Source organism: Leuciscus leuciscus (genome assembly GCF_965113295.1).
Source record: "Leuciscus leuciscus genome assembly, chromosome: 25".
Classification (NCBI taxonomy): domain Eukaryota; kingdom Metazoa; phylum Chordata; class Actinopteri; order Cypriniformes; family Leuciscidae; genus Leuciscus; species Leuciscus leuciscus.
In genome coordinates, this window is record NC_138724.1 from 32,417,622 (window position 1) to 32,434,061 (window position 16,440).

The following is a 16,440-nucleotide window of genomic DNA, read 5'->3' on the forward strand; positions in this document are numbered from 1 at the left end:
GTGAGTGTGTGTGTCAGTGTGTGTGTCAGTGTGTGTCAGTGTGTGTGAGTGTGTGTTGCTGATGTGTGTTGATGGAGTGTGTTTGAGATGTGTGTGTGAGATGTGTGTTGATGGAGTGTGTGTGTGTGTGTGTGTGTGTGTGTGTGTGTGTGTGTGTGTGTGTGTGTGTGTGTGATCTGGCCTCTGTTTTAGCTGTAAGAATGATTCTGGAAAACCTGAGCAGATCCAGAAGAACACCGAGACCTGCTGCTTCACCAATACTAATGACTTCACATCAATGTGCTCGTCAGAAGCGTCCGACACAGCCAAGAACACACACACACACACACACACACACACACACACACACACACACACACACACACACACACACACACACACACACACACACATATATATACACACACACACACACACATTCCTGTGATCAAAGCTAAATTCAGTGTCACATGATCTGTTGCAGGAAACTATAAACTTTAATAACGACGGTGAGGCTGAAATTGAAAAAGTAAATAATCAGTGTCTTTAAAGCTTTTATTCTTGCAAGAAGGACATCAGACAAAACACTGAGAACAGAGAAGCTGTCACGTACAGGTCTTCATCCCCATCATTTCACAAGTGTGACGAGTGTTCACTCATGTAGTGAAACTTCATATTTACTATGGTAAATAGAATTCATTGCTGTGACAGTAACACTGGTTCACCAACACTAACTGGTATTTTGACTGCTATGATAATAATCTGACTATAAGAGACTGATATGAACACAGCGTGTGTGAGAAGTGTGTGTGCGCTGGACGGATCACGGCGTTATGTAAAGTCTATATCTGTGTTAGTTTCTGTAGCTGACAGCGATGTGCTTCTTCAGTCTGGAGTTTGATCAGGTTCATATGATCAGTGTGTGTGTGTGTGTGTGTGAATCTGTAACTCGCTGCGTGTGGAAGAGATCGTTCTCCACATCGCTTCAGTGATTTCAGCTCATGCTAATAATGCTATTTTAAGTAAAAATAATCACACTCAATTTGTCTATAGAGAAGCTTTAACAGTAACATAAAATGCTTCTTTTGTTTAATAGTTCACACTCTGAATTGAAGGATTGTTTGAAACATCTGGAGGAAACTCTATGTAAAACACTGCTGTTGAATGCGAGACTTCATCATTCGATGACATTCGTGATGTTGCAGGTTGTGATTATCTTTGCTGAGTGTGTAACATGCTGTAGATGTCTGTCTTAGTTCAAGCTGTTTTCTCTGTATTCTGTGTTTATTCACTCCGTCCCTTTAGGAATCTCTCTTAACATGCGCTAATCTATAGATGAATTAATCACTGAGCAGATTAAGAGGGAACAGCGCAGAAGAAACACCCAGAATGCATCAGTCAGAAGCACGTCTCTGTACAGGTTGTTTGCAGTGTTCCTGTCGCTCTGATGTGTGTATACCAGTGTAGTTCCCATCATCGCTTCTGTTTCTCCTGAGAAAAACACCTGAGGAATCTCACATGTTTATGCTGATATTGCAATACAAATTAAAGGGGTATTATTATTATTATTATAAGTCTTATTATTATAAGTCTTGATTTTGTATTTGGGGTGTACTAGAATATGCTTTCATGCTTGATTGTTCAAAAAACACATATTTTACATTATTACGGCTCCTCTCTCCCCAGTCTGTCCCGAACGTGTTCAGTTCCGGTTTCGATGAAGCCCCTCCTTCCGAAACACAAAATGTGCTGTGATTGGTCAGCTGGCCCAGTGTGTTGTGATTGGCAGGGCTTAGCGTGTGTTCGGGAAATGTCCCGCCCCTCCATAACCGGGAGATCTTCTCTAGTGTAAATAAAGGATGGCTGCAATTTCAAACCCGATTCAGACCCTGACGATGTTAACGAACAAGAGGATCATCCACAACGTTTTTTATTCACAGACTTTTCAGCCACGGTTTTCACAGGATGTTTCAGAGTGTTATGTTTTTCTTTGTACATTATAGGTACGATATTGTCCATTTAATCATGATATTTGTCGGAAAACTATGGTAATACAAACAGTAATCAATCACAAAAACATAGTTAATTTACGGGCGGTGAACAGTCTTAGAGAAGCTAAACACTACATCAACACTGTAATGCTAGTTAGCAGGCGAGCGGAGGCAAAGCTTTGCCATTCAATTACATCATAGCAGCTACATAAAGCTTATAATTGGAACTGTTTATAGAAAACACAACTACAAATAATAATACATACTTGCAAGTTGTGATTCACAAACAACAGATTGTCCCGGAAAAAAAAGAAACTGCTCCATTTCAGGAGAAGCTTTTGTGCGTATAGCCTTCATCGTGGTTCTGGAAGCTTCTTCGTGAGATGTGCAGCGCACAGACAAACATCGGCATTATCATGTTCAGGAACAGTGTTTAAAATACATTTGAACCTTTCTAAAACCAATAAGTTGTGGAACATACACTGTCTCTTTGACAGCAGCGGCTCAAACAGGCCTCGTCTGCTCTTCTGCATATTCCGTGGGCCGGGATTATTTAAATGAGGAACATTATGACTTCAAACGAACCGTTCGTTGTAGTTCCTGGAAAGTGGATTTTTTTTAATAAAATATCTCCCTTTGGATTTTGACTGTGATCTTTTTTGTGCTCAGACAGCAAAATTACACACTAACTAAAGTTGAAAAAGTGAAAAAGCATAATAGGACCCCTTTAACAATATTTGTATTATTAATAATAATAACATATTTGTAACAATACTTTACAATACTTGTAACAATATTTTAAGTTACATTAATATTATTTTAACAATATTTACATTTATTTTAAAATAATTTAATTTGAGTGACAATATTATTAATATTATTTGTAACAATATTTTAGTTTAAGTACAATTTTAATGTAATTTACATTAATATTAATATTATTTTAATTATATTTTACATTTAATTTAAATTTACATTATTAACATTATTTTTATAATATTTCAATTTAATATAAATAATAATGAAATGCATCTCACTGTCTAAATTCCTCAGTTTTTGGTAGATTTCAGATCAGACACATATTAATGCTGATGATTTCAAAATGATGTATTGATCATCATGAAATACGCAAGTCAAATATTTACATTTACATTTACATTTATGCATTTGGCAGACGCTTTTATCCAAAGCGACTTACATTGCATTATCCTATACATTTGTACATAGGCATGTGCAATCCCCTGGGATCGAACCCACAATCTTGCGTTGTTAACGCAATGCTCTTACCACTGAGCTACAGGAAAGCAGGAAAGATATCTCAATATGTACTGGCATTTCTCACTAGATTTAGAAGAGACGTGTGTATTTGTTCATTTCACACACAGTGCAGCAGAGAGAATGTGTTGAGACAGAAGTGTGAGCAGTACATGTGATTTATGCCCGGTGTCACAGACAAGGCTTAAGCATGTTTGAGCTGTTTGTTTTGTCTCCAGATGCACACCAGAAATGTTCTTCTCTAAGGCACGTTTAAAAAACTACTTAAATGGTCTAATCCTGGCTTAATATAAGCTCTGTCTGTGAAACCAGGCCATTGAGACTCCATTTAAACTCTGATGTGTGATTGTTCAGATTCATGAAGTCTGGATGGGTGAATGGCTCTTTCTGTCGTACAGTGGTGCATCTGTGTGTGTGTCAGACGCCAGTGACAGTCACGGCGCCCTGAAGAACGACTTATTGTTGAGATGATGCTTAATTCCTCAAGGACATGCTTCACCACGTCTGACTCTCGTGTACTCTGGTGTACGACCAACACCAGCTGAAGACACATGACATGCGTGTGCGTATTTAAACCTGTGTTTGTCTGCTAGAGAGTCGCGTGAGGAGCCTTTATAGAAAGTTAGTTATATATGTCCAACTTTATATCTCCTTAAATAATGTACATTCAGCAATATTCTTTACTATATAGCAAATCTCAACTGCCTGATTTAATTCAAGTTTATTTCTATAGAGCTTTTTACAATAGTCTTTACAGAAAATGCTTGTTTCAGTGTTACATTTAAGGAAGTTTTCTGTGATCAGTCAGAGATAAGTGTGTCTGAGTAACGAGCGTGTTGGAGAAATATCTTCACAACACATTATTTCAAAGCAGCAATGTTACAATTTAGGACGTTTTCGTTGATCAGTCAGTGTGTCAGAGTAACGAGTCTCTCAGAGTAACGAGTGTGTCAGAGTAACGAGCGTATCGGAGTAACGAGTGTGTCAGAGTAATGAGCGCATCAGAGTAACGAGCGCGTCAGAGTAACGAGTGTGTGTCAGAGTAACGAGTGTGTGTCAGAGCAACGAGTGTGTCAGAGTAACGAGTCTCTCAGAGTAACGAGTGTGTCAGAGTAACGAGCGTATCGGAGTAACGAGTGTGTCAGAGTAATGAGCGCATCAGAGTAACGGGCGCGTCAGAGTAACGAGTGTGTGTCAGAGTAACGAGTGTGTCAGAGTAACGAGTGTGTGTCAGAGTAACGAGTGTGTGTCAGAGCAACGAGTGTGTCAGAGTAACGAGTGTGTCAGAGTAAGGAGTGTCGGTCAGAGTAACGAGCGCGTCAGAGTAAGGAGTGTCGGTCAGAGTAACGAGCGCGTCAGAGTAACGAGTGTGTGTCAGAGTAACGAGTGTGTGTCAGAGTAACGAGTGTGTGTCAGAGTAACGAGTGTGTCAGAGTAACGAGTGTGTCAGAGTAAGGAGTGTCTGTCAGAGTAACGAGCGTATCGGAGTAACAGAGTAAGGAGTGTGTCAGAGTAAGGAGTGTGTGTGTCAGAGTAACGAGTGTGTGTCAGAGTAACGAGTGTGTGTCAGAGTAACGAGTGTGTCAGAGTAAGGAGTGTGTCAGAGTAACGAGTGTGTCAGAGTAAGGAGTGTGTCAGAGTAATGAGTGTGTGTGTCAGAGTAAGGAGTGTGTCAGAGTAAGGAGTGTGTCAGAGTAAAGAGTGTGTGTCAGAGTAAAGAGTGTGTGTCAGAGTAAAGAGTGTGTGTCAGAGTAAAGAGTGTGTGTCAGAGTAACGAGTGTGTGTCAGAGTAACGAGTGTCAGAGTAACGAGTGTGTGTCAGAGTAACGAGTGTGTCAGAGTAAGGAGTGTGTCAGAGTAACGAGTGTGTGTGTCAGAGTAAGGAGTGTGTGTCAGAGTAAGGAGTGTGTGTCAGAGTAACGAGTGTGTCAGAGTAACGAGTGTGTGTCAGAGTAACAAGTGTGTGTCAGAGTAAGGAGTGTGTCAGAGTAAGGAGTGTGTGTCAGAGTAACGAGTGTGTCAGAGTAACGAGTGTGTCAGAGTAAGGAGTGTGTGTCAGAGTAACGAGTGTGTGTCAGAGTAAGGAGTGTGTGTCAGAGTAAGGAGTGTGTGTCAGAGTAAGGAGTGTGTGTCAGAGTAAGGAGTGTGTGTCAGAGTAAGGAGTGTGTGTCAGAGTAAGGAGTGTGTGTCAGAGTAACGAGTGTGTGTCAGAGTAACGAGTGTGTGTGTGTGTGTGTGTGTCAGAGTAACGAGTGTGTGTGTCAGAGTAAGGAGTGTGTCAGAGTAACGAGTGTGTGTCAGAGTAATGAGTGTGTCAGAGTAAGGAGTGTGTCAGAGTAACGAGTGTGTGTGTCAGAGTAACGAGTGTGTGTCAGAGTAACGAGTGTGTGTCAGAGTAAGGAGTGTGTCAGAGTAAGGAGTGTGTGTGTCAGAGTAAGGAGTGTGTCAGAGTATCGAGTGTTTCAGAGTAAAGAGTAAAGAGTGTGTGTCAGAGTAACGAGTGTGTGTCAGAGTAACAAGTGTGTGTCAGAGTAAGGAGTGTGTGTCAGAGTAAGGAGTGTGTGTCAGAGTAAGGAGTGTGTCAGAGTAACGAGTGTGTGTCAGAGTAACGAGTGTGTCAGAGTAACAAGTGTGTGTCAGAGTAACTAGTGTGTCAGAGTAACAAGTGTGTCAGAGTAACAAGTGTGTGTCAGAGTAACGAGTGTGTGTCAGAGTAACGAGTGTGTCAGAGTAACAAGTGTGTGTCAGAGTAACGAGTGTGTCAGAGTAACGAGTGTGTCAGAGTAACAAGTGTGTGTCAGAGTAACTAGTGTGTCAGAGTAACGAGTGTGTGTCAGAGTAACGAGTGTGTGTCAGAGTAACGAGTGTGTGTCAGAGTAAGGAGTGTGTGTCAGAGTAAGGAGTGTGTCAGAGTAACGAGTGTGTGTCAGAGTAAGGAGTGTGTGTCAGAGTAAGGAGTGTGTGTCAGAGTAAGGAGTGTGTCAGAGTAACGAGTGTGTGTCAGAGTAACGAGTGTGTCAGAGTAACAAGTGTGTGTCAGAGTAACTAGTGTGTCAGAGTAACAAGTGTGTCAGAGTAACAAGTGTGTGTCAGAGTAACGAGTGTGTCAGAGTAACGAGTGTGTCAGAGTAACAAGTGTGTGTCAGAGTAACTAGTGTGTCAGAGTAACGAGTGTGTGTCAGAGTAACGAGTGTGTGTCAGAGTAACGAGTGTGTGTCAGAGTAACGAGTGTGTCAGAGTAACGTGTGTGTCAGAGTAACGAGTGTGTCAGAGTAAGGAGTGTGTGTCAGAGTAAGGAGTGTGTGTCAGAGTAAGGAGTGTGTCAGAGTAAGGAGTGTGTGTCAGAGTAACAAGTGTGTGTCAGAGTAACGAGTGTGTGTCAGAGTAACGAGTGTGTCAGAGTAACGAGTGTATGTCAGAGTAACGAGTGTGTCAGAGTAACAAGTGTGTCAGAGTAACGTGTGTTAGAGTAACAAGTGTGTGTCAGAGTAACAAGTGTGTCAGAGTAACAAGTGTGTGTCAGAGTAACGAGTGTGTGTCAGAGTAAGGAGTGTGTGTCAGAGTAACGAGTGTGTCAGAGTAACGAGTGTGTGTCAGAGTAACGAGTGTGTATTCATACACTGTATGATTGTTTGTATCATCATAAAATGTAACTATTCTCATCCAGCTGTACTCTGCTCAATGTGAATATAAGGCATGAAGACATTAAGATATTATAAACATTAGCATTCCTTTAAAGCTGCTTTGAAACAGTATATTGTGAAGTGCTGTACAAATACATTTAACTTGATTTGATAACTAGATCTTCTCTTACTAATTAAAACAGCTAGAGTGTTTATACAGTAGCCTATCAGAAGAAATCGTACAAATATAATCAAGAACAGAGTCCGTTTATTCATGTTTTGTGCTATTCACGGTGATGGCAGTGTTTGCTCATGGTGTGTGTGTCTGTGTCTGTGTGTGTGTGTCTCCTTGACCCTGTATGCTGATGAAATGTGAGAGTTCATCTAATGTCATGTTTTGGTGTGTATGTCCAGTGATGTACAATAAGGCAGTGTTTGAGCTGTGTTTGAGGATCCTGATCGCTCAGTGACTCAGAGAACATGCTGGAATATTGAGATATCGAGCTGAAGTCAAACACTGGCGTCTCTTCATGAGGATCTCTGTTTTCTGCACATGCTGACTGTGATGATAAATGTGACTATAAAATGAAAATCACTTCATCCTCCCAGGATTCCCAGCTTTCCATCCTTCTTTTCTTCTTGTTGATGGTGAGTGTTTAGACAGAAGCATCGCTGTGTTTAATGTGTGCTATAGTGTAGATGTGGTGTATTAGATATGTGATGTGTTAATGTTCACCTGGAGTGATCCTGGATGATTTGGTGATGTCTCGTCTGTCGTGTTCGTTCAGAGCGACGATGAAAGCCGTGACCCAAATCTGCAGCTCTCTGAAAGACGCTGAACACAATACAGCAAAACGCCTCAAACGCTCAGACTAATGGGTCAGTTTGAGCGGGAACTAGGACACGCTGATACTTCATGCCTTCCTTGGGGATCCAACCCGTGACCCTGATTCAATTCAGTTCATAGAACCACATAAAACAGACACATTTGCAATCGAAACCCCTTCATGAGAGTTCTCACATAGCGTTAGACAGATGTGATTTTAGCCTAACTCTGAAAGTAGCCGGTGATCTAATAGAGAGGGGGGATCGCTCGTGAGAAAGTTCTATCACCCTTATGTTTGTGTTTGGACACATAGAAGATGCTGATGATCTCCAGGATCTGGGGGGAGTATATACTGACAGCATGATGGACATGGACATGTGTGCCTGATTGTAAAGAGCCTTAAGAACAAGTATGAAAATCGTATTCAAATTAATAGCGGCGTAACAGAGTCATATTTTTTGGCAGATTTGATCATCCTAGCCGCTGCGTTCTGGTCTTTCTGTAAGCGGGCTAGTGATTTAGCATCAATACCCCCAAAAATAAGTGTTACAATAGTCCATTCGTGTGAAGACCAAAGCTGTAAAACTGGTCTGCAATCAAAATCTGGAACTGATCAAAATGTTTTTTTCTTTGCTAAAAGACGTAAATTTAAAAAACTGAATTTATTTTACTATCCATTTTTAAGTTACTGTCCAAAACAAAACCCAGATTTTTCACACTGGATTTCCTAAAACCAGACAGTGGGGTTGATTTCAAAGATCGACTGACAGCACCCCTGCCAGGGCCGAACACATTTACTTCGGCTTGGTTTTTGTGAAGCTTCAAACTGTTTGCAGCCATCCAGGCCGTGATATCTTATGGACATTGAGTTTGTATTTGACTGTCTCACTGGCACAGAAATCTGAGTATCATCCGCGTAACCATGAAATGCTTCATGGTATTTTCTTAAGATAGATCAGAGTTTACACATAACGGAGCAAGGACCGACCCTTGAATCTTACTTGATCTCAGTGTGGCTTTCCATATCGTGGACCATGAGATTTGAATTAAGTGTTTAGAAAACTGGGTTGGTCTGAAGGGCAATGTCCTGAAATGGGTTAAATCTTACAGGACATTGCCCTTTTCCAAACCAGTTTTCTAAACAAGTAATTAAAATCTCATGGTCCACCATATGGAAAGCCACACTGAGATCAAGTAAGATCAACATGACATTTCCTCCATTGTCCACTGATAGAAAGATGTGATTAACAGCTTGAGCAACACTGTCCCAGTGCTATCGCATGACTATAGTCCTGACTGAAGAGGCTCAACTATTCAAATCAATGTAATATAAGTTTGTAATCGTTTAAAAACCACATATGAAATATGATTTTCGAAAGACAAGCCCAGTTCTTTAACGGTAGAGGATGAAGTTCCAGTACATCCTTCTATATGCAGATTATATTCTAAGAGATTCTGTGCACGAGTTTGTGGTCCGAGACGTAATACATCAATCTAATCTGAATTTAATAGAGAAACATTACAGGTCATCCAATATTTTTGATCTTTAACACACTCTGTTAACTTGGATAATCCAGATATGATGTTGATGTTGCGAGCGGCCCGATCAAAGCCTGACTGTGTTTTACCCATCATGCACCTGATGATCGAGTCCCCGTCGCTCACAGCAGGGTTTCTCTTCAGCGTCCCAGAGTTAATCTGATCTCTCCTGATCTCAGATACGCCCCGTCCAGGGACAGTGAGCTTGAGATCTGGGACACACACACACACACACACTCTGAGCTGTGATTCTGAGGTGTCACTGTGCTTTACAGCGCTGCTCGATTAATCACAATTTACATGTAATCGACTTAAACCTGTTTGGCTTATCACGATTATGAACTGGTAAAGGCTGTGATTATTGGTTATGTGCAGCGTGTCAGTGACGTACGGCTCAGTAAACACTGCATCTCAAAGCATTCAGTTCGAGTCGCTTATTACGTGCATTTGAAAAAGAAACACGCATCAAACATCTCTCCAAACATGTAGGGCTGGACCCGAATATTCGAATATTCGTTCGGTGGGTTGGTATTCGATTTGAAAATTTGACATTCGAATATTCGTTTTTTTTTTTTTTTTTTTTTTTTTTTGGACACAACTGGGATCCCCCGCGAAACGGTTCTCATTCGCGCTTGAATAAGGCCGGCAACACACTGGCTGCGTGGCGTGAGCGTCTCAGCTGCGTCGCGTGTCCGTTTTTATTTCGGCTCCCATGTTAACAGGTTGGAGTTTGCACACTGAGCTACGCGGAAAACGCGTGCATGCTAGAAATAGAACCGACCCCAGTGTTCCAGCAACGGGAGTGTTCTCTCGATAGAGCGCAGACCAGTGGAGTTTGTATGGACCAAAGTGCATGCCTGAGCTTGTGTTTTGAGTTAAGCTGCATTGCTTTGACATTGTGGAAAATAGAATAATAGAAACAAAATGTATTAGCCTTTTTACCTGTTATTATCAATCTAAATTAATCTCGTTTTTAATTTAAATTAATTTCGTTTTTTCTTTATTTAAATTTAGTTTTTCTTTATTTAAATTTCGTTTTTCCTTTATTTAAATTTAGTTTTTCTTTATTTAAATTTAGTTTTTCTTTATTTAAATTTAGTTTTTTTTTTTTTTTTAAATTTCGTTTTAAATAAAAAATTAAATTCTTTATTTAAATTTCGTTTTTCTTTATTTAAATCTACCGTGTCAGTAATTTGTTAGTCAGAAAAATATTAGACTACCTTAAAAGTATTGCTTAATTTAACAGACCTGTGTGCGTGCGTTTTATATCAATAGTGCAGTGTCCTATCGGAGCGTGAGGCGTGCCGCTTCCCGCTCCCTCTGTTCTGTAGTTTATTAAAAGTTTATTAATTCTGAATGTGTCGCGTCTCGCATGTCCATCTATATTGCACCAAATGCGACACTGCACTCCCAGTGAAGTCGATTGGATAAACGGTTCTCGAAATAATCAAAATGCAAACGGACATACCGACACATAGAGAATACTGCCTTTATTAGAGAGAAGAATATGTTCAGCACCCTCTCTCCGAAGCTTCGAATATTCGATGTTCATTACTACCGAAGCTTCGAAGCTCAAAAAATGGTATTCGGACCAGCCCTACAAACATGAGACGCATTTATGAACCTCTTGTCCAACAAAAGACAACATTTAATAACACGCTTTTCCTCCAGACTCACTTCATGAGGACAGCTGAGCTCCTCCTTCTGTGAGATGATGAGCTCCTAACACAGAATAAGAAGAAATGAAACGTGCCATTAATCGTGCACTCGTGGGTTAGTGAATGGGTTAGAGTTAGGGTTAGGGTTAGCACTCGTGGTTTAGTGAATGGGTTAGGGTTAGGGTTAGTGTTTGCACTCGTGGGTTAGTGAATGGGTTAGGGTTAGTGTTAGCACTCGTGGGTTAGTGAATGGGTTAGGGTTAGGGTTAGCCCTCGTGGTGAATGTGGAGAGAATACTGTAGAGTTAGTGCAGCTCATCATTACATCAATCTTTGTGGTTGAACTTTAATCTAACGTAGAATTCCCTTGTAAAAATAAATGCATTTAACTGTATTGAATGTGCACTTAAGATCTAAAAAATTGATTTCTAAAATACTTTGCAGATAATATATGAATCAAATAAAAGGCACTTTAAGAGAGTCCCTTGTATGACTGTTTCTTGACTTGACCCTGTGACCCCTGTGTGTACAGTAGTGTGTGTTTGTGGCTCAACATTAGCATGTGTGTCTGGAGAATTATGAATGTGTCTATTCTGTGGCGGTGACGTGATGATCTGGATGACGATGTCACGTCCAGCGCTGACTGTCTAGTCTTGAGTGTGCGTGTGTGTGAGAGTATGTGTGTGTGAGAGTGTGTGTGTGTGTGTGTGTGTGTGTGTGTGTGTGTGTGTGTGTGTGTGTGTGTGTGTGTGTGTGCTGCTGTGACCGATAATAATTCCTGACCTCATGTATTGGTGTGTTTTCCTCAGCTAAGCGTTTCTCATTGATCTGCTGGTTCCTGCCTGTTCAATGCTGTTATTATTCAGCTGAAATTGGCTGTTTATTCTTTGAGTTTGAACACAAAGCACTTGAACACGCTGAATCAACACACACACGACATTGAGCTTCAGATGAAGGTCAGTCAGCTCCTGGTGTGGGTCGTGACGTCTGGAGCGTTTATGAGCCGCGAGTCAGTGTTATATTCAGCACAAACACCAAACTGCATCAAGGACACATTAAACTGAGCGAAACACATTTATAATGTTACTAAAGATTCTATTTCATATAAATGCTGTTCTTTTGAACTTTCTATTCATCAAAGAATCCTGAAGAATAAAATGTATCAGTTTCCACAGAAATCTGAAGCAGCTCAACTGATAATAATAATCATAAATGTTTCTTGAGCATCAAATAATCATATTAGAGTGATTTCTGAAGGATCATGTGACACTGAAGACTGGAGTAATGATGCTGAACATCAGCTTTGATCACAGGAATAAATTACACTTTACTGTATATTCACATAGAGAACAGATGATTTACATTGCAATAATATTTCATTATTTTATTGTATTTTTGATTAAATAAATGTGGCCTTGGTGAGCAGAACATTTTGTCCGTACAAATGATGTTTTATAATCAAAGTTTGGGAAGAGCACATTCAGATGATCTACTCGATCAGTGCGATTGGAGGCCTATATATATATATTCCTCGACAGTCTTTTCCGGAGTCCCCCCCCCCCCCCGACTCCTCACTCCCAATTACTCCTATCCCAGCCATGGATATGGGGAGTCCTCTGGATCTGTGCCACCTTCCCCCGGACAGCTAATTATTCTAATTATAATCTAATTATTTGTGTGACCTCGTGAAATGAATGTCAGTGAGGTTCAATGTTGTTTGGTTCCAAATCTTGCAGGTTTAAGTGACACAAGGAGGGCAAGTAAATAATCTGGTCTGTGTGTGTGTGTGTGTGTGTGTGTGTGTGTGTGTGTGTGTGTGTGTGTGTGTGTGTGTGTGTGTGTGTGTGTGTGTGTGTGTGTGTGTGTGTGTGTGTGTGTTTGTGTGTGTGTGTTGTCAGTGCACAGATCTCCATCCGCCTCTAATGGAATCATCAGCGACTCCATCAGGAAGCAGAAACAATCCGCTGGAATAATGTGGAAAGATGTGATGATTCCGGATCCAGTGATGGATGCATGTTTGTGCATAAACAATCAATAGCATGATGTAATTTACTGATATTATGTTATATCGACAACTAAACACAATGTACCGTGGTATTCTCTGTAGATACCACAGTATATCTCTGCTTGAGCTCGTCACAGTTAATGGATTCTGGCACTGATCCGTTTGCGTCTCCATAATGCTGAGAGCCAGTCTGAGAGCGAGCGTGATGTTATTGAGATCTCTGTACGAGACACACACACGAGATCATAAGAAACATCGGACATGTTTGGATGGATGCATCGGACATGTGAAGGAGATCATGTGTGACTCTCTCTCTCTCTCTCTGTTCTTCTCGCTCATAATTTCCCTTTCATTCAGTTCATGTGCAAATCCGCATTGAAAGCAGCTTGTGTGTGTCATTGTGAGGAGATTTGAATATTAAACAGCTGATTATCATGATCATGTGACCGTCTGCTGCAGAAATGTACCATAATACAGGTCATTATTCTCTCCACACTGGTTTGGGTGGTTGATCAGTTGAGCTACTAACCAGCTGAGAGGTCAGTCTGGTTAAGGCTAGAGTTTAGATCAATGGTTTTTAAAAATAGAAAAATGTAAAGAAAAACAGTAAAAATCTGAAAAAAACACTGTAAAACATGGTTTAAATCGGGTTATCGAAAAAGAAAGGAGAGAGGGGAAGAAAGCTGCAGGAGGAAGAACTTCTAGTTATTCTTTGTGTTTCGTCTTCATACTACTGTGGGCCAATCAGAGAGCGATTGAGACATTACTGAGATCATCAGAAACATCTGAGGTCTCTGTGTGGTGCCACACTCCTGTGTGTGTAGGATATGGTTTAGTTTAATTTAGTCTAAAGTGGGTTTCTATACATGACAATATACAGCTGCATTTTCAGTTCTAGGATTCATATATGAGAGTCTGTGGCTGAGATGGTGCAGATCAGGAATCTGCTCTATATCAGGCTCGCTGCTCATCTCATTATCCGTGTTTCTCTCCTCAGGGAATCCCAGCAGCTCCTGATGTCTGAAGATCTGATTTAAGCCATGATCCCTGGAGCCATGAGCCGCACGGCCCTCGTCCTGCTGATCGCCACCTCTCTCCGCTCTCGCTGTGAGTAACAATATTATAACCTTCCTCTCGCTGTGAGTATACGACAATACTATAACCTTCCTCTCGCTGTGAGTATACGACAATACTGTAACCTTCCTCTCACTGTGAGTATACGACAATACTATAACCTTCCTCTCGCTGTGAGTATACAATACTATAACCTTCCTCTCGCTGTGAGTATACAATACTATAATCTTCCTCTCGCTGTGAGTATACGACAATACTATAACCTTCCTCTCACTGTGAGTATACGACAATACTGTAACCTTCCTCTCGCTGTGAGTATACGACAATACTGTAACCTTCCTCTCGCTGTGAGTATACAATACTATAATCTTCCTCTCGCTGTGAGTATACGACAATACTATAACCTTCCTCTCGCTGTGAGTATACGACAATACTATAACCTTCCTCTCACTGTGAGTATACGACAATACTGTAACCTTCCTCTCACTGTGAGTATACGACAATGCTATAACCTTCCTCTCGCTGTGAGTATACGACAATACTGTAACCTTCCTCTCGCTGTGAGTATACGACAATACTATAACCTTCCTCTCGCTGTGAGTATACAATACTATAACCTTCCTCTCGCTGTGAGTATACGACAATACTATAACCTTCCTCTCGCTGTGAGTATACGACAATTCTATAACCTTCCTCTCATTGTGAGTATACGACAATACTATAACCTTCCTCTAGCTGTGAGTAACAATACTATAACCTTCCTCTCGCTGTGAGTATACAATACTATAATCTTCCTCTCGCTGTGAGTATACGACAATACTATAACCTTCCTCTCGCTGTGAGTATACAATACTATAACCTTCCTCTCGCTGTGAGTATACAATACTATAATCTTCCTCTCGCTGTGAGTATACGACAATACTATAACCTTCCTCTCACTGTGAGTATACGACAATACTGTAACCTTCCTCTCACTGTGAGTATACGACAATGCTATAACCTTCCTCTCGCTGTGAGTATACGACAATACTATAACCTTCCTCTAGCTGTGAGTATACGACAATACTATAACCTTCCTCTAGCTGTGAGTATACGACAATACTATAACCTTCCTCTAGCTGTGAGTATACGACAATACTGTAACCTTCCTCTCGCTGTGAGTATACGACAATACTATAACCTTCCTCTCGCTGTGAGTATACAATACTATAACCTTCCTCTCGCTGTGAGTATACGACAATACTATAACCTTCCTCTCGCTGTGAGTATACGACAATTCTATAACCTTCCTCTCGCTGTGAGTATACGACAATACTATAACCTTCCTCTAGCTGTGAGTAACAATACTATAACCTTCCTCTCGCTGTGAGTATACAATACTATAATCTTCCTCTCGCTGTGAGTATACGACAATACTATAACCTTCCTCTCGCTGTGAGTATACAATACTATAACCTTCCTCTCACTGTGAGTATACAATACTATAATCTTCCTGTCGCTGTGAGTATACGACAATACTATAACCTTCCTCTCGCTGTGAGTATACAATACTATAACCTTCCTCTCGCTGTGAGTATACGACAATACTGTAACCTTCCTCTCGCTGTGAGTATACGACAATACTATAACCTTCCTCTCGCTGTGAGTATACAATACTATAACCTTCCTCTCGCTGTGAAGCTGTGAGTATACGACAATACTATAACCTTCCTCTAGCTGTGAGTTTACGACAATACTATAACCTTCCTCTAGCTGTGAGTATACGACAATACTATAACCTTCCTCTCGCTGTGAGTATACGACAATACTATAACCTTCCTCTCGCTGTGAGTATACGACAATACTACTATAACCTTCCTCTCGCTGTGAGTATACGACAATACTATAACTTTCCTCTCGCTGTGAGTATACGACAATACTATAACCTTCCTCTCACTGTGAGTATACGACAATACTATAACCTTCCTCTCGCTGTGAGTATACGACAATACTATAACCTTCCTCTCGCTGTGAGTATACGACAATACTATAACCTTCCTCTCGCTGTGAGTATACGACAATACTGTAACCTTCCTCTCGCTGTGAGTATACGACAATACTATAACCTTCCTCTCGCTGCGAGTATACAATACTATAATCTTCCACTCGCTGTGAGTATACGACAATACTATAACCTTCCTCTAGCTTTGAGTATACGACAATACTATAACCTTCCTCTAGCTCTGAGTATACGACAATACTATAACCTTCCTCTAGCTGTGAGTAACAATAATATAACCTTCCTCTCGCTGTGAGTATACAATACTGTAACCTTCCTCTCGCTGTGAAGCTGTGAGTATACGACAATACTATAACCTTCCTCTAGCTGTGAGTATACGACAATACTATAACCTTTCTCTAGCTCTGAGTATACGACAATACTATAACCTTCCTCTAGCTGTGAGTATACGACAATACTATAACCTTCCTCT

General features: G+C 40.8%; 1 protein-coding gene across 3 annotated transcripts in view; it reads left to right on the top strand.

Moving 5' to 3' along the window:
* cntn1a (contactin 1a) overlaps positions 1-16,440 on the top strand; it is an 83,701-nt gene that overhangs the window by 30,043 nt on the left and 37,218 nt on the right. For 2 of the 3 annotated variants that reach the window (XM_082160647.1, XM_082160646.1), the window contains one exon: positions 13,893-14,002. In XM_082160647.1, coding sequence (XP_082016773.1) covers positions 13,936-14,002 — 67 coding nt within the window. In that variant the 5' untranslated portion in view covers positions 13,893-13,935. Of the gene's footprint in view, positions 1-7,493; positions 7,517-13,892; positions 14,003-16,440 lie in introns of those variants that run through there. The other variant, XM_082160648.1, reaches the window with a different exon arrangement.